At 33.8% G+C, this 19,764-nt stretch overlaps 1 protein-coding gene and 1 pseudogene across 1 annotated transcript; both read left to right on the top strand.

Annotated features, from left to right (window-relative positions):
• Positions 1-1,536: 1,536 nt before the first annotated feature.
• On the top strand, positions 1,537-18,674 carry LOC122032520 (N-terminal acetyltransferase B complex catalytic subunit NAA20). The gene is made up of 6 exons (XM_042591824.1): positions 1,537-1,895; positions 10,105-10,195; positions 13,711-13,843; positions 16,551-16,620; positions 18,165-18,225; positions 18,310-18,674. The coding sequence occupies exons 1-6, from the start codon at positions 1,818-1,820 to the stop codon at positions 18,399-18,401; spliced, it is 525 nt and encodes a 174-aa protein (XP_042447758.1). The 5' UTR covers positions 1,537-1,817; the 3' UTR covers positions 18,402-18,674.
• On the top strand, positions 8,704-8,840 carry LOC122033056 (annotated as a pseudogene).
• Positions 18,675-19,764: the final 1,090 nt, after the last annotated feature.

Consider the following 19,764-nt stretch of genomic DNA (forward strand, 5'->3'; position numbering starts at 1 on the left):
AGGTTGTCTGGTGGCTCGGGACGTCGATGATAGGTTACAGGGGTGGCCGGGAGGATGGCCGGCTGTCAGCACGTGGCCGAAGGCTGGGAAGAAAAGGAGGTGACTATGCTTCCTTTGTGGGCGATGACAAAGAGAGGGAGAGAGGAGAAAAAAAAACACTAAAACATTGTCTCATGTTTCTCTCCTATAGAGAAGTCTTTATACATCTCTATAAGGGTTTTATAGCAATATCAAAACCCATACCCATTATGCTAACCTGGTCCATTAACAATAAATTTGGTTCAAAAACTAAATCATCTTCGTTTACAACCAAACTAATTTTGATTCATAACTAAACTAAACCAATTAAATTTATTATTAAATTATAATGAATCCAATTCGCCTACAATAAACATGACTCATTATCGTTTTTGGTGTTCATATTTATCCTTTTGTTTAGTTTTATAGGATTTAATCTCTCTCAGTTTGAGATAAACGGGAGAGCTGATAAATTATTTTTTTTGAAAAAAATAAAATAAAAAAGAAGAGTATTATAGGAAAAGAAAATGGAATGAGATATATGATTTGGTTAATTTTATAATGGATACACTTTTTGGATAAATCACAGTTGAATATTTATATTTACCGAAATTTAAAAAATTGTGATCAGTTCCGTATTTATATTCCAAGTTTATTGTTTATTCTTTAAAACATATTATAAATTCTTATTTCATTTAGTTAAATATTGTCTACTTTATATATTTGCGTAGTCGCAACCCTAAATATTTGAATTTCTTATATGTCATAATTTCTAGTTCGCCATCTGCATCGTCTCCCATGGGGTAGGGATTTTCTAATCCAGGATCCTTGGGATCCTCTAGTCCAAGATCTTTAGATCATCCTTAGTCCGATAAATTTCATCCTGCCTATATAGGTAGTGCCCCAACTTCTCACAATGAGATGGTGGAATCCACTACTTAAGTGTGGATCTCACCATCCCAATGTGAGAGGTTGAGACACTACCTGTATAGACAGAATCAAATTAACCCCTTAGTCCCTTGTTCATCCATTGATTGAATGAACTGAATCTCACCTATTTAATAAGTAGGATCTAATTCATCCAATCAACAAATGAACAGGATCTTTTTTGATCCAAAATTTTTTTTTTTGGACAAAAGGATCTGACCTCGTCTCGTCTCCCGTGTTTCCTCCGCCCTCATTTCATTTTGCACGCCACCACTTCGCTGCCCCCTCGTTATTCTTAATCCGCCCTTCTGCAGGAGAAGTTTTGTACTGTAGCCCGAGTAGAGGAAATCGAACAGATAGAATTAGTGCATATGATCAGGAGCGAATAAAAATCTGGTTAAATCTAATAAATCGATTTAATTATTTTAGAATTTCGGTTAATTTAATTAATTATTTTTTAAAAATTCGGTTTGGGTTTTAAAATTTTCTATTCAATTAAATTAAAAAAATCGAATTTTAATCCGACCTGGATTTAATTCTCGGGTAACGTGGGCCACGTGCCTACTTTTTAAAGCCCAAATCCCTAAATCTCCTCGTTAGCAAGCCGCTCGCGACTCTCCTGTCTCCCCACCCGACCCCGTCGCACGATCCCGTCCTCTCTCGCCGCTCGCGACTTTCCTGTCTCCCCACCCGACCCCATCTCAGAATTTCTAGTTCGCCATCTGCATCGCCGCCCGGGTTACCTCCGCCCTCATTTCGCTTTGCGCGCCACCACTCCGCTGCCCCCTTGTTAATCTTCATCCGCCCTTCCGAAGGAGAAGTTTGGTATTGCAGCCCGAGTAGAGGAAATCGATCAGATAGAGTCAGTGCAGATGACTACCATTCGTCGATTTTGCTGTAATGATCTCCTTCGTTTTGCTTCTGTGAACCTTGACCATCTGACGGAGACAGTAAGTTCACACGCTTAACTTTTCTCGTTCGCATTATTTCTTTTATACACATACACTCTGTGCTTTTGCTAATCTATCAAACAAAAAATTGAAAAGAAAATTGATAGCTTTATTGATCATATATATATATATATATATATATATATATATATATATATTTATCACAGATCGATACATATTTATATACAGAAATTTCTTTTACTTGGTCCTAAGACTTTGTGGATCTGTGTTTATACTAAATCTATCAAACAGAAAATTGGAAAGAGAATTTGCAGCTTTGTTGATCACTTTGTATTACAGATTGTTTCATATGTGTTTACAAGGAATTCTTTTACTTGGTCCTAATACTGTGATGAAGATCGATTCCTCCATTCATATCCATTCTTACTCATCCTTTTTCGTTATTATCTTCTTTCAACCATGTCAACATCAGTTTGCATATAATATAATCATGCCTTGTCTTATTTTGTGACTTAAAATTTGCTAGTCATCCCTTGTATGCAAGGAAGGGAAATTAGTCTTTTTTAAATTTCTCTCAAACAAAGTAACAATTGTCTTAATTTGCTTCATCCAATGCAAGAAAGATTCTCTCATGTAGTACAAATTATTAGTTATTTTTTCTTTGACCTTCATATCTTACATCTAACAACATTTCACCTTATATTCTGGGATCGACTTCTGAGTATGTATAAGCTGTGCTCAGGATTTACTCAGTAGGCAAATCAGGGTGAAGGATGTTGATATGGTCCCGAGTATAGGATCGAGTCACAGGTCGAGATCCGGATCCGTACTTGGTCATGCAACACGTAAGGGGGGAAGGGAGGAGGGAAAATACTCGTCCTAGACAGAGTTCAAATTACTCAAGGGGGAAGACTCGTCCTAAACAGAGTCTTAATTGCTCAATTTTTCTCCCCTCCTTTATTAATAATGACACTCCTTATATAAGGAGTCAAACATGACAAGATTAGGAAAGACCAACCATAAAAGAAAACAAGGAATCAAAAATAGAAAAGCTAATTAGGCCATTATTTGTTTTCTACTATAGCAGTAGTTAAATTAGGCCATTATTTATTTTCTACTAATTAGGCAATAGCTAATTTATTTATAATAGCTAATTAGGTAGTAATTAATTTGTTTCCAACTATAGCGATGTTCAACAAAGGCGTCCACCTCGGCGCCCACATCATCACTCCCCTCCTCGATACTGAGCTTGTCCTCAAGCTCGAAAGCGGGGTATAACGCCACTGATAGCATGAAGGTGGACGTCTTTGTTTAACATCGCTATAGTTGGAAGCAAATTAATTACTACCTAATTAGCTATTAGAAATAAATTAGCTATTGCCTAATTAGTAGAAAATAAATAATGACCTAATTTAACTACTGCTATAGTAGAAAACAAATAATGACCTAATTAGCTTTTCTATTTTTGATTCCTTATTTTCTTTTATGGTTGGTCTTTCCTAATCTTGTCATGTTTGACTCCTTATATAAGGAGTGTCATTATTAATAAAGGAGGGGAGAAAAATTGAGTAATTAGGACTCTATTTAGGACGAGTCTTCCCCCTTGAGTGATTTGGACTCTGTCTAGGACGAGTATTTTCCCTCCTCCCTTCCCCCCTTACGCTAGACGAGTATTTTCCCTCCTCCCTTCCCCCCTTACGTGTTGCATGACCAAGTATGGATCCGGATCTCGACCTGTGACTCGATCCTATACTCGGGACCATATTAGATGTCTACCTATTATATATATATATAATTTGTCCACCTTATTATTCAATATTTTGTCTTTGCTCTAACAATAAGGCTATTTTATTCTAAAAACCTTAAGTTAGATATAAGTGGCTTTAGTGATGCTAACTATGCTAGACACAATCACTAATGTGATAATAAGATCTACTAGATTGCTTGCCATGCAGCCATATTAAGTAGGGCTAAAGAGAGGATCATAGTTTGAAATTTCATACCGTGCCAAGTGGCATGGTCGAAACAAATATTCTAGTAAATCAATACTTGATATTACTTGACACGGATAATCTATCATGTATCGTTGTGTCAATCATATTGATGAGTATCATATCGTGTTGACATTCAACATCCCTTGACATGCCATCAAATGGATCAAGATGAATTAAAATAATATTTATTATTTTCTATAGCTTTTATTTGCACAACACAATGTAAGAAGAACAAAGTTTGAACTTAGGAATATAATTGTGTTTTCTTCTTTTATCTTGTTCCTCCTTCCTCTATAATTCTCCAATGGCACTATATGTTGAAACATTTGTTTGATATCGAAATAGTATCGTTCTAGTCAAGTTTGTTGTCCAAGCTTGCATTTTGAACAATGGATAGGATATCCATCTATACAACTATACTTCATATTTAGTTCAAAGTGTGTGTCAGCTAACTTATCATCTGGAAAACGCACTAAAATGTTATATCTTCTCTTTTTTTTTTAATGAGAGAAATGCCTTGAAGTGCTCTTAGATATCTCTATGCCAAAAAATATACAAAGTTTAAGGTGTTTCATCTGGAAACTCTACTCTAGAGGTTGCTTGAAGGCCTGAATCTCATTGTGATTGTCTCCCATAGTGAAAATATCATCAACATAAACCAAAATCCAAGATGTGTCCTTTATTTTTGGAAGAAGAGAATAAGAAGTAATCATTGGAACTTTAATGAAATCCATCTTTTAGTTTGGTACCAATTTCTTAGTGCATGTTTTAGTTCGTAAAGTGAATTTATAATTTACAATACATTGGACATATAATCCCTTATTACTAATAGATGTCATTTTTTGCCATCGGTGTGAATGTCTTTTCATAGTTGACCCTATATACTTGCTTGTATTCATATGCATTCAATCCATCTTTATAAGGATCCAAAGATCTATCAGACTTTTTCATAATAGAATACATCCATTTTGAGCCAATGAGATGCGAATTAGAGTGATATTATGAAATTAGATCCCAAGTGTGTTATTGTTCCAATGTTTCAAGTTCTTCTGCCATGACCTAACTCCATTCTGCACCTTGAAAGAGTGAGCAATAAAAAAACGAGGAAGTGTAACAAATAGAGAATGACCGACTTCGCTACATTTCCTTCTTCCAGTTTCTGAACAGCATTGAAGTTCGAATTACCTGTGCTTGCAGGACACACTGATTGATCGTTCCTAGTTCTTCGTCGGTTAATACTAATAGGTGGAGAGGTAGCATACTGATCTCTACACTCTGCAAGGTGGCACTGCATCATTAGAGTGAGTGAGCACCCTTCTTCGATTGCGAGCAATTCTGCCGTCCGGAGTTGGCACGTTGGTTCCAGACCTGATTTCGACTTCCAAGACAGCTTGAAGGTTGAGTGACTGGGGCAGATTGTAGACAGAAATCCATACCGGAGTCTGATACGAAGCATGTCTAATTATATGTGCTACATTTTGCACTGTCTATTTCTTTCTGGAAAGAGTGAGGAATAAAAAAAAGATCTTATGTGGTAAATAAGAAAAACTGGGTTGGGCGTCTAATTATACACATAGATCCATGAAGTGGTGCTGGTGTTTGTTTATTGCTCAAAGGAGTGTTTGATAGATAGTTACATGTGCTTAAGTTTGGTGATGATTGAGACATAGGAGGGGAATCTTCTACTTGTGAGTTATTAGGAAATACAAAGCTGACATGTGGAAATGAAGAGTTGCTTGGAGTGCGATTTACAACATGTGAATTTCTAGGAACTCTAGATAATGAAATAATTGAAGAATCATACAAACATGAAATGAGTTAGAAGAGAATTAAAGTTAATCTTCAAAGGAAATTACATTTCTAGAAACCCTCATCCGCCTTGCATTCCAGTCATCTTACCAATAACCTTTTTGTGTTGTAAATGACCTAATACTTTGCACTTAACTCACTTAGTGTCAAGTTTAGTATGTCTTGAACAAGGAAGGAGCATAAAACAAGTACATTCAAATGCCCACAATAACTAACTGATAGTTTGGAGGATAGCTGTACAACTTTTGTAAAGGAGAAATGTTAACCAATGCCTTAACAGGGAGATGATTAAATAATTTGTCATTATTGTACTTTCTGTTAAAAAGAATTAATAACTTTGCATGGAGGTGTGGATACAGATAACTCCAATGAATGATTCCTTTCTGCTAAAGAAGTTGTGAGTTACTCTGATATTTATTCTCCGTCAAAATCAATGCATAGAACTTAATCTTCTTTCCAAATTGAGTTTGAACCATGACATGGAATAATATAAAATCTTTTAAGACTTTAGATTTGTGTTGCAAGAAGTATATATAAGCATACAAGAGATGAATTCTATACATATCACTATATCAGTATGAATAAGTTCAAAGAGGTAGTATGAGTTGTACTTTTAGCGAAATGTAAAGTATGAGAATCTGAAAATGCAAAACTTTCACAGTTACTAGAACAACATAATCTTTTAAAGTCAAGTTTATCAAGTGCATTTCTAGAAGTAAATAACATATTGAGGTTTGAAGCATTTAGATGTCCCAAAAGGCAATCCCAAAATTTCCATAATTTATTAGAAGATTTATTTTTGGAGAAAGAAAACAAGTCTGTCCTTTCCTATGGCCTCCCCAATCACCTTCCCCATTTGTAGGTCTTGAAGAAGACAACCAAATGGGGAAAATAATATGATACAAATTTGTTTACCAGCTGACCAATAAAAATTAAATTTGTAGATAGATTAGGAATGGTAAAAATTATAAGAACCAAAGAAAACTTGGTTAGCAATAATAATATAGGATAAAATTCATTTAAACATAGATGATATAGTAGGGATCGAGCCGATCAAGCCCAATGACATAGGAGGATTCATATAGTGGATCCCACTTAGTGAAATAAAGGCTTGATTGTTATTGTTGAATATATTAGGAACAAAAAAATATTATTAAGAGCCAAAGGTGGGGAATTTTGAGGTGTAATTGTTAATGAACCAACTTTCCCAATGGGAAGAGTTTGTCCATTGGCAACATGAATTTCGTATTTTTTACTATGGAGTTCGATGGATTGTAAATTGAGTGAATCTGGTAGCTTGAGAGATTCTTATTTCCTAGGCTAGAGAAGGGCTTGACTAATTTGTTGGATTAGTTCTAGTGAGATGAAAGTAGTATGGGAGTTAGGGGTGAGCACAATTTGGTTTACTGGTTTCATAGGTAAAATCAAACACAATCCAAACTGTTTTTTTGCTGAGTTGGTTTCTATTTGGTTCAGTTTAAAATTACAAATTGGTGCTGGTTGGAAGTTTGAATGATGTCAAAATAGGATTCAACATTGCTATTCATGTGGGAAGTTGCAATGACGCGTGGATGCCTGGACTTAGGGAGGACTGTGGACTTAGAGCCCCTTTAAGATTTACTATTTATCTAATTTTAATTATTACTAGAGTTGATATGTGTTAAAGTATTTAAATTCATATGCAAAATAATTAATATGTTTGGTTTGGTTTAATTGGATTCTCTGACATTGTAAATAGAACCCATAAAGATTGATTACTTTGTACCCCAATACAAACTGATATACAAGAAATTGAAATTTTTGGTTTGCTTTAGTTTGGTATATTTCAAGATAAACATGCTCACGAGTAGAGCATTGCTCACTGGATATTGCAAGTTTGTTCATGTTAAGGAGCCAGCGGATAAGAGCTTGTGATATACCCAGTTGGAATTTCTAGTTTAAGAGGACGTTTTCTACAGTCTTAGATTAGATGTCCCTTTTCTCTTTTAATATTTGTAAAATTTAGGATCCTTATTTATTGCTTGGTGCCTCTTCTCTTGACATTTGGAGCATTCCACTTCATTGAGATCACAAGAACTAATTCTCTTTGCAAGAGTTGTATCAAGTATAGGCCTTTCTATCTCTAGAGACTTGAGATGAGTTTCTTTATCCAAGAGTTTTGATAAGATCTCATCAAGAATTAGGTTGCTTGATCGATTTAGATAGCAACACAAACATGGTCAAACTCAGGCCTCATCTTCATCAAGAATCGTCTGCAAGATTGTTGTTTTAATCTAAAAACAACTTTGATGGCTTCTCTAGTAATATTAGGTTCTATCATTTTTCTTTCATGCCCAATAATCATCATTGCAGAATGATATTCTAGAACTGAACTAGAATTTTGTGATAAAGAACTTATCTTTTATTCAAGTTGAAATAAAAGAGTTCTATACTTTGTTTGTAGTAAAGGAGCTTATGTTTATATAGCGATATAAGGTTCCATGGACTCCACATCCACATCTTAATTTTAGCATTATTGATCACCTATTTGGAATATTTTAGCATTATTGATCACTTATTTAGAATTTGGGATGCCACCTATAGTTTTTGTAATGCACCCGTTAACATAGCTCCAAAGATCATGTACTTCTAAAAAAATTTGAAAATAGGAAGCTCATCTTACTATTTTATTAAGAATCTGGACCCTTTACTAGCTAACTTTGGTGAAGCCCAAAATAAAATTATGTTAATATCCTTTTTTCTATTCACACTGAAAATAATTCTAATGCTTATTAGTAATTTCCACAGACGCATCAATCAAGGATTTAGAGTTAAGACTCAGCTGATGTGTATTATTGAGAATTTTTCTCATTAATCAATCAAAGATTTAGAGTTCAAAACTTAGTTGCAGCGTATTATTGGGAATTTTTCTCATTAATCAATAATCTAGAGTTCGAGCCTTAGCTACGGCGTATTATTGAGAATTTTTCTTATTAATTAATTAGGAATTTAGTGTCTCTTTAGTCCACATCTTAGGATTGATAGGAATAGAGAAACTTCTATAAATACCTTAGGCCAGCGACATTAGAAAACATACTTAAATTAATTTTTTATAAGGGCGAGTTCGTTACAGTAGCTTGCTGCTGGGATTCTCAAACGTCACCCTTGCATTGTACTATTGCATGAGTTTGGCGCACCCTTAACCAATTTATGAGCGACCTTTTGGCTAAGATTAAGTGTAGTATTTGTTCTTATAAAATTTATGTGTATTCATGTATTATATTACATGCGCAATGTGTGTGCATCGCTAGCGTCACCCCTTCATTGCACTATTGCATGAGTTTGGCACACCCTTACCCAATTTATGGGTGGCCTTTTGGCTAAGATTAAGTGTAGTATTTGTTCTTGTAAAATTTAGGTGTATTCATGTTTTATATTACACACGCAACGTGTGTGCACGATCGCTAGTAATAATTAATTTTTACCGTATAAATTTAGGTAATTTGTGTGTCCATGATGCAGAGTTAGATCTACAAAACTGGATGGAAAAAAAATGCTTGGATATAATTTGGACCAGATCTGAGAACACAGACGGATTAGAATTTAGTTTTGATAATTCCACCTGCACATTTTTTGATGTTATGAAGACTCTGACACCAAAGTCAAACTAAGATAATGATTAAAAAGCACTTACTGAAATATCATCCAGTATAAAAGGAACAAATCATTAAGAGCAAAATAGTGGATCTCCAACCTGTGACCAAATAAAAGTAAGGAGATTGTCTCCAACTGGTGATGAATCTAACGTGTAGGCAATGACGTTCTTGGTGGTCTGCAATGCCGGAGTGTGTGAGGAGGAATAGAAAGCAACTTAATTTGATGAACATCAGGCAACAGTGGGTAGCATGGGATGCTAGAGAGTTAGATCTACTGCAGGCAATGGTGTTCTGGCGAGGCTGCTGGAGACAAGTATTCTTCATTTGCTGTGGTGCTGGATCTAGGATCCCTCCAGTGGCTGATTTAGGAGGGGAATAACAGTGAGTGAGCTAATGAACCGAAGTGGTTCTGTAGCGTAAGATTCCAAAGTTCATTGCGTTTCAATGTGCATAGAGGTGAGGTTAAAAGCAGGGAGGGAATCTGCCTAGACTAGGATGGCCGAAGAAGGTGATGATACCTTTGATTATAGGTGTATCCGTCATACAGGACGCTCTGATACCATATGACACAGAAAGTTGGAAAGAAAATTTATAGCTTTGTCAATCACTTTTCATCACAAACTATACATATTTATATCCAAAGATTTTTTTACTTGTTCCTAAGACTGTCATGAAGATTGATTCTTCCATTCATCTCATTTGGATATAGTCATCTCTGATCTTGTAGTTATCATCCTTTTCCATTTCTATCTTCTTTTTTTATCTTTTAATCCAATTTTAATTTAACCTCTTGTGCTTGAATTTTACCAGTTCAACATGTCATTCTACATGACTTACCTGGCTCGATGGCCAGATTACTTTCGTGTTGCAGTGGCTCCTGGTAATCACATCATGGGATATAGTAAGTTCTCTATTGCTGTTGATCTCCTTTATTACTTCTTTGCAATACCAAATTGTTAACTGTGCTTTTCGAAGATGAATGCTCTTGTTATCTTTCATAACTAAATAAATTAGTGCTAAATATACTATAAGATGGATGCCAAACTATACAATGATTTGTTTATCAAGATTAGGAATGGATCACTGTGAAGATTATCAGTATTAACCACCTAGAGATATGCCATACGATCGAACCTTTAAATTTCCAAGAGACTCTGGATAGTTAATGATACTGCTCATGATCAATTCACAGTATATTTGAAGATTATTATTTATGGATGTCTTGTAATGGTTAGACATGAGGGCATTGTCTACTGCAAATGAACATATGTAGTGGAGACTAGCATTAATAAATCAAGGTTAATATGGAGGATTATTTCAGTGAATTTTTGATCTTGAATTATATCAATTCGTGGATCCAAAATTTAGATGGAAATTATCAAGTGTTGAGTTTTTTTTTTCACTTTAGTTGCAATAGTTTGATATCCTAATGTGCATGTGTATTCTATTTATAGCATACTATAATAGATTAATAATAAAAATACATAAGTTCATATTTTAGATTGATGGCATTGCACAAATGTCATTTATTTTGTCAATTAAGAAATGAAATGAGGGGTAGAACAATTAATCTTCAAATTATTTTGACATAGAATAATCATCAAAAACTCCCTCTTTGTTGTCAATTTAAATTTTTCGGTTGACATGACATGTAAAAACGGTATCGTTTTACATATGAATAATGTTTCGTGACAAATCAGGAATCATGCTATTCTATGGTAGAGACATAAAGGTTCTTTATGTTGTGTAGCACTTTCACATGATAGGAGGGCTTATATTCCATTTTGTCTCTTTTGATGCAACTACTAAGTGTTTGAAAAAGCTTCTTAACCTTTTTAGTGTTCAGCAAGGTGCAAACATGGTATCTTGAATTGTGTGAAATTCTCTATGTTTGTGAATGGAGATGTTGCCGTTTCTATACTATATATAGATTATTATTTATAGTTCCATAGAGAGTATTCTGAGTTGAAATTGCTGGATCATAAAATTTACCATTATTTCTTGCAAGAGAGTGTGTATTAGGTTTAACAAGTCCAGTTTATTATTCTTACATGGTAGATAACCATGTCTCACCTACTAGCCAACTTATTTAATTTTACCTAGGGTGGCCTTTGGTTTTTGTAATGTGAGTTGGCTAGAAGTTCTTGATTCTTTAACACTTTGAGGTTGCTTGGTTTGTGGAATCATGGGCTATATCATGTAAATGTTCCATGTATACTTTAGCATTTATGACAAAAAAGGGCAGCCCGGTGCACGAAGCTCCCGCCATGCGGGGTCTCGGGGAAGGATCCATTGTACACAGCCTTACCCTGCTTTTTGCAAGAGGCTGTTTCCAAGATTCGAACCCGTGACCTTTTGGTCACATGGCAACAACTTTACCGTTGCGTGCTCACCTTCTTTAGCATTTATGACAATCTTTGAAAAATAATTTAAGTTTTGAACTTCTGCCAGGAATCAGTTTACCCTGTTTCTATAGTAATTCTCTCAAAGAAAGGTGATAATCACACATTAACATAAAGGGAGGATCTTTAGCTAAATTGTTTGCAAAGTAAAAAATGTAACATCTTCCGCATAACAAAATAATGCTTTCTTTTTATATTTTTCAAACTTTGGATTACAGCATGTTTTAAATGAAAACAGTATATATATTGAAAATACTAGAAACAGTACATATTGACAATTATTCTTGGCATATGATTCTTTTTGTTTACAACACTGCCCTTTTTTCGATTCATAAATAACCAAAAATCTTAATTAGTATATTCTTAACATGAATGCTTCTTTTCATTTTTATTTGTGAAATAGAATTGCAAATTATCACTTTATGTTAACTAAACCACAAATGATTATAGAGTATCATCAACAATTAAACTTTCTTTTACTTTCTATTCTGAATGTTAAGCCAAAATTCTCTTTATAGTTGTATAAGGTCCTTTTTTAAGATCAAGATGGTATTGCTTATTTGATGATTTATTGTAATCATTAAAAAAGTATACATATCCTCTTTACTTAATTCAATCATCTATTTTTTATTTCTATTTTAGTAACTTTTTAACTTAGCTACTTATAACATGAAACTTCGGGAAAAGGTTATAAGAGATGAAACAAATATTTTGATAATCAATTTGCTTTCATGCTTGTAAGATCAACTATAGAATTTATTTATTTAATAAGCAATTAATTGAGCAATACAGTGTAATGAAGAGAGATATGCATATATTTTACTGTCTTGGAAGAATGGTTATGATAGAGTTCATGGAAAATTATTGTAGTTGCTGCTAGAGGAGAAAGAATATCTAGTATTTATGTCAATGTGATAAAATACATGTACAATAATGTATTTATTAGTAGCAAAGTTTTCAGTGTATGTTTTACATTAGAACCAGATGTAGTTTAAATTAATTAGAACTACAATTGAATGCTTAATTATAATAAAAGAAGTGAAAGGATGTGTAAGATGAAAGCAACAGTGGTTATGCTGGTGTGTGATAGATAAACAAGACTAATGTAAATGACCATTATGAACTTTTTGTTATAATGCACTAAAAGTGTCATATTTCATAAATGTGTTGATGCAACTTGCAACTTACAAATATCATCTAATAGACAGTATAGCAAAGGGAGTGGTCACAAAAATGGTGTCAACTTCAAGACAACTGGAGAGTTATGGAGCAAGAACATCCAACATTGTTTTGGACACCATATGCAACATATTGTATTGAATTGATGATGCTGAACATCAGTAAACTTGATATAGTAGTGAAGAAAGGCAGTGAAAATGAGATAATTGTTAACAAAATTCAATGAATTAATGAGGAAATGTATTGATAGGATAGGAAGATTCTACGACTTGGAGCGATTAGGTTTGCTACTCTCTTATGTTAAAGTTGTCCTAGAATGGAAGAGGACTGCAGCTTTGGGTTAGAAAGAAATATCAGACCTTGTTAACAACAACCTTCAAATCATCCAATCAGCCAGCATGGAAATTTTTGATAGATGATTTAACCAATAAAATTTGATTTCCTTTGACCATTGAATAGGAAATTTAATGCATTAGTGTTTCCCAGGCTCTTAGGAGTAAAATAACTGTGGTAAACCTTCACAGCCTGGGCAAGGTCCTAGTATCTTTTTAGTTATTCGTAATAACAATAATATTTCTTTTAAAATATTCTTATTCTCTAATTTGATAAAGCACTATTTAAATTAGGAAAGTCTTAACAGTTTTACACTTTTAATATTTGTTTTTTATATAACTATTCTGACATTTGCATTCTTTTCCTTAGTGTGTCCTGAAAATTGATTGTGGTATGATGATGTCTTTAGAGTAAGCATTAACAAGGTTGTTGATTTCGTTTTTACATTTTGATAATCCATTATGTACCTAATTATAGTTGTTTACTAATGTGCTTGTTTCAGTTATGGGCAAAGTTGAAGGACAAGGTGAATCTTGGCATGGCCATGTAACTGCAGTTACTGTAGCTCCCCAGTACCGAAGGCAACAACTAGCAAAGAAGCTTATGCATTTGTTGGAGAACATTAGTGACAAAATGTACTAGTTACATTTTTAAATATTCTTTGCTGTTTAATATTATATGTTTAGGTTGTTTTTTCTGCTAAACTGCATGCATGTATGGGGCTGTCCTGCTAGATATCTCTTGTGTGCTCTATGCTTTTAAATTGCTGGATATTAATGGAATTGCATCATATGCACACATCACACCAAGGTTAATAATTCAATATATTATGAATCTGGCTAGAAGTTCTATGATTGGAATATGAGTAAACATGACTTCATTTATATCCACTATACTTTGATGTTTGCTGTTAATATGCCTCATCTAGTTGACATTGAGTTTTATACTGATGTAGGATTTTAGTTTAGTCAATTATGCATACCAACATTTATCTTGAGCATTTTGCTTGGTAGAATTCTTTTAATTTAAAGAGAGATCTAGCATGAAGAAAATTCCAATCACAATTCACAAATGATTGTAAAATACATATTTAGATAGATTGAGGTTTATATGATGATATATGGAAGATCCCTTTCTTTCTTCATATATTTGAGAATTTTGAGAATGTTATGAGGTGGTAAATTTATCCTTATCTGAAAATTACCCTCATAACTCTGCCCGTGACTACCTAGTCATGGCCGGTCCCAAGCCCGGATAAAGGAGGAGGGTTGTGTTAGGTTGCCAACTTAAAACTATGACAAATATTCAATGAATGGATCCATTAAACTATTGTGTTATTGTATCGGAAAATTACCCTCATAACCTAGCAGTGGATAGAATTGAGTTTCTAACTGGCGGTAAAAAGTTTCAAATGTTTTTCTCCTACTGATATTTACCTAGACAATCCAGTTTATATTGCATAATATTACTCTATTCTTTCTTGATTTATTTTCATCCAAAGTTATTTTTACTTAGGGTTTCTGGATTCCATATTTACAATGACTTGCCTAAGAGGGAACTTAGCTTTCCCTACTTTAATTTTGTTTCAATGAATGCACATTTTACTGAGAACATGATGGAGTAGGTGACAACAAATATTTCTTATTTTGAATATTTCCTTGCATATTTATTTCAGTTTATATTGGTTATAACTTATAACAAATAAGTGTAACTTAGCTTGCAGACTTATTGTCACGACTCATTCATTATTGTCTGTTTGCTATCACATTCTTGAGACGTCCTTTATTTGATTCTAAGGTTTCTTATGTGGTGAGTTTGATGTTTTTAAAGTTTGCATGGTCTTACATTCTTCTAACACATAACTAGTCTGGTTGTCATGTCTCTTGAAACTTCTTGTGATGTCTCCGAAACTTGTTTTTTAACATGTATTCTTGAAATTGATCAGTAAATGGGTATCTTTAAGAATATATAATTTAGTTTTTTTATGAGAACAATTAAGGAAATTTGAATTAGTAATAGTTCTGAAATGGATAATTTAGGATTGGAGTGTTCCATTCATGTCATTATGGTTGCCTCAAAAAATTTCCAAATTTGGTGTTGCCTTCTGAGTTGCAATTATATTACGGCATATTCAACTCTTAGTTGGAGAAAAAACAGTAGTTTCTTCTTCCTAGCTTGCAAATTGAGTTGTTAGAATTGTTATATTGCTTGCGGGAGCTCTTACTGCCTCAATTTTGACTTGTGCTGATTCAAAATTCAGTGACTTGTACTGAAGGATTGATCTTTTGAAGTAATAAGAAACTACTATAAAATAAACAACAAAGAAGCTAAGATCAGATGAAATGATAATTTAGCCTTGTTCATCTTGTCAAGAATAATTTCTTTTGGTTATGGTAGAATCTCCAATGATATTATGTGAATTAAGCATAATTAGGAGAACTAAATGACAAAAGGAGCAACAGCATTTACTGACAAGAAGCCTCTAGAATAAGTTTAACTAACCCTCTGCATCCAAGTGCAATGTTTTTTTTTCATGTCCTGTTTTATTTATTTTCTTGATTTCTATATTGCGGTTGGTAGAAAATTGCTGAACTAAAACAGAAATTATACACTTTCTTTTGTCCTTATAAGAGAAAATGTCTAGTTGTAAATGCAAAGTAGCATGGTGCAGAAAGGCATAAATGACTATCCATTCAGTATGTCTATGGTTCATGTCTTATTTATAGTTTGAACACAGTCACACAGATCAGTCAACATTTGTCTCAAAAGATTACTATCTTTTACCAAGTTTCTATTTTCTTTGCCAACTTCATCCTCCTGCATTATAATTCTATTCTTTTGGTTATTTGCAAATCAGTGAAATAGATTGTGAACATTCTCAATAAGCTTTTTCCAGGTTTCCCATATGATGAAATTCTAAGATCATGGTTATATGGCTACTAATCTCATGCAATTTTGGAGTGACTATTTACACTTTAAATTGTTTGAATATGAAATTTGCTTAATATGCCATAATACAAACCAACACCAAGGGAATTACTAAATACAACATTCATTTTTTATACACAAAAATTTGACCCTTATCTCTCATTGCACATGAATAAGAAATCGTCAATTTACATTAATATGCCAATTTAAGTTCTGGATACAATAAAAAAAACTGGTTCTATAGATCTCATCAGAACTGGCTTTGACACTCCTTTTCCCTAGAATTCTTGTCATTTGTTTCTTTCCAATTTCACTATTATACTTCCAAGAATGTTAGAACTATCAGATGGCTGGATGTTAACAGTTCCTATTGTGTTCCTAGTGATTTGTTCATGTATTGCATATCTTATGTAGGGACAAGGCGTACTTTGTTGATCTTTTTGTAAGGGCATCCAACATGCCAGCCATAAAAATGTATGAAAAGGTGTGGACACTATCGAATTAAATTTTTTGCTTGTTTGTTTGGCTACAGATTTTCTGTTTTATTTCAGTCTGCTATGCTTTCAAAACCTTGATTATTCTTATTTGACATTTGAAGTTGTTGCTTGATCTGAATCTGTAGTGTTTAAGCACTTGACCTGTTGGTATTTCCGCTTTGCATCCTAAGTAGGAAAAAAAGGAATGTAGTGATAGAAATCTATCTTTTGGTGAAGTGAGAATGATGAGAAACAGGGAAGGTTCTTATACTTGCTACATTTAGAAATCTATCTTGTGTATGAGGGTAGAAATGTGATTAATACTTGTGAATCATTTTTCTTTTTGATTATTAATTGTGAAAATCTTAAGTATAATTGTAAAATATTTGGGAACAGAAATGAAGAATAACCATAATTGTGGCCATCTGGCCATATTTGTCCAATGGTATTTAATCCCTCATCCAAATTATTTTGGGTTAGCTATAAGACCTTAATCCTCAATTGAGATCTATGCAAAGCTATATCAGCATTATTTTCAAATTAATAAATTAGTCTTTGTTATAGATGTTTGCCTTGCCCCCTCTACCTCTTGCATCTTTTACTCTACTAATAGATCCAACTCTTAAGTCTCAACTATAGAATTTGTTTGTCATTTTTTTAACATTTTTATCATCTCAACTTATTTTCTCTCATTTTAACATCTACTAGAGTTGCACCTAATTAGCAGAAACCAAGCCTATTTTTTTACAAATGGACACATATTTTGATGCAATCACTAACAAGTGATCTTCAGCAAATTAATGCGATGGAAATGGATGGAAAGTTGACCGGGACACTCAGCTAACCCTTTTTAAGTTAGAAGAATATCTTTTGTTTTTCTTTTTTGAATTTAGTCTTGATCAAATCTCTATTCCTAATTTTTTTTTTGCCTTCCTTTCACTCTTTTACTTGCATTCCTTACCTAATCCTCATCTCATTTGATCTTTCCCTCTTCTCTACCCCCCAAAGAATGGTGTTTCCTTGATCAGAATGGTTGTGGACCTTCTTGAGTGATTGATGATTAGGAAGTTACTTGAGGAAATTTTGCCGGGCAGCTTGTGGATTGAATGCTTGATCTCCTGTTTTGTGAGAACTTAATGTTTTTAACCCTTGCTAGAATCTCAAAACCATCATTTAAAAGATATTTTCATAAGCTGCATGTGTACCGCATAACTTCTTAAGCTTATTCACCTAGGGAGCAAATTTCATCCGCTTAAGCCATAGCTTGTTTGAGTCATGGCCAAGTTAATGTTGCTGACTAAATTGTGGTTTAATGAACCAAAAACAAATCTATTGTATAGATCTCTATTCGCAACTTTGAATGGATTACTATGTTGGTTAACTCATATTCCTATATTCTATTTATTTTATGTTATTTGGTTTTGAAAAGTTGATACTGATTGGTTCGAGTGAAATAATAATTTATTATTGTAATTGTAATTGGTGGTATGCCAACTGAAGAAGTTTGTTTGGATTGACTGACTATTCATTGTGTTTGTCTATCCTTGTACAGCTTGGCTATGTGATATACAGACGAGTTCTTCACTATTATTCTGGAGAAGAAGATGGGCTGGGTAAGCGACTTCAATTTTGAGGTAAAGTAATAGTTTCGTTATTCGAATTGATTATGACAATGCAAATCTTTTTACTTGTTTTAGATATGCGAAAGGCTTTATCTCGAGATGTCGATAAGAAGTCTATTATACCCCTTAAACGTCCAATAACTCCAGATGAACTCGAATATGATTGAGTACCTCAGCAAGTGATGTACTTTTATTTGGTAATAATTGGTAAATCGTTGTATTTATAACAATTTAAGTCAGTGCTCGATAAATTTGAATTATGCTTTGAAGCTATTTGTGTGAGAAACTACTTAGTTGTGTATTATTTGCTTCGTCGAATTTGATCCAAGATTAAGCAGCTTGCTGCTACATTTTCTGTCTACGTTAATTGGAGGAGGCTTTTTTGGAAACTACTGTGACCTGCCGTGATTTAATTTTTCTGTTCTCGTGGTCTTTTTCAATTCAAGTTTTTTTTTTGGTTCTGTATGATGCTTCTGCTGGAGATCACCGTGCTCCCAACCTGGCCCAACAGTTTGAAAGTGATATATATATAATTTATTTTTAATTTATACTTTAATTGAGTATTTAGGTCGGATATTGATAATTTCTTTATACCCTTCTTTATTTAAGTTGGACATCGGATCCGTAGTGAGATCTCTACTATTTGGACAGTAAGTTCAGGGGATGAGTAGGAAAAGTGGGGCTGAGTATGTAGATAGGTGGATGAGTAGCTATGGTCAAGGGCGACAGTAGTGACAGAGGTCTTATGGTTGGGGAATTGAGATGGCGTTGGGACGAAAGACAGACTGACTGACAAAGTGTAAAAAGGTGAAGACTCCCCTAGTGTCTCGATGAGTCCGTCTGGATCAATATGGAGGGTAACTTTTCTCGGAATTAATATGGAGGAAAGTAGAGGAGGATGAATTATATGGGTAGAGGGATTTACACTCCATCAATCTCGAGATTTGACTCCTTGACTTCAAGTGACAAATTTTTTTCATTTATCATGTTAGCTATGTTTGTGAGATTGAGGCCAGTGTTGCCAGATTTATACTCCATTAATCTTGAGATTCGACTCCTCTATTTTAAGTGATAAATTTTTATTCATTTATCATCTCAACTATGTCTATGTGAGTGAGGGTGACCGACTGACTAAGTGGCTTCAGCAGATGGGGAAGAATGTTGATGGGGAAGAGAGGGACTATGGCAGAATCTTTCTAACCCTTATGAGAGGGATCATGGATACACCAGTAACGTAGAGTACCAATCTCTTCTCACCTCTCTTAAAATGAAGGTAGAAATTCAACAAAAGCCTACCTTTTATCCCGATCAAAAAGAGTGTTCTTCTTTTAAGAATTATTAAAATCATATTTCATTCATACCTAAAATTTCTTTTTGTGTTTCAACTTAGAGTTTATTTGTTTAAAAAGGTATCATTTTGAAGTTATTGTATACACAGATAGCAGTAGTATTTTAAAACAACTTTAAGCAAAAATTATTCCAAAGTGGAGTAGTTTGTAGTTAGGCTTGGTTATAATTGTGTGACTGTGC

The sequence above is a fragment of the Zingiber officinale genome, chromosome 11A (assembly GCF_018446385.1).
Source record: "Zingiber officinale cultivar Zhangliang chromosome 11A, Zo_v1.1, whole genome shotgun sequence".
Classification (NCBI taxonomy): domain Eukaryota; kingdom Viridiplantae; phylum Streptophyta; class Magnoliopsida; order Zingiberales; family Zingiberaceae; genus Zingiber; species Zingiber officinale.

Coding starts and splice junctions, on each gene's coding strand:
- LOC122032520 (XM_042591824.1), top strand. CDS start 1,818: ATGACTACCATTCGTCGATTTTGCTGTAATGATCTCCTTCGTTTTGCT. Junction 13,844..16,550: donor GAGAACATTAGTGACAAAAT/GTACTAGTTACA, acceptor TATCTTATGTAG/GGACAAGGCGTACTTTGTTG. Junction 16,621..18,164: donor CCATAAAAATGTATGAAAAG/GTGTGGACACTA, acceptor ATCCTTGTACAG/CTTGGCTATGTGATATACAG.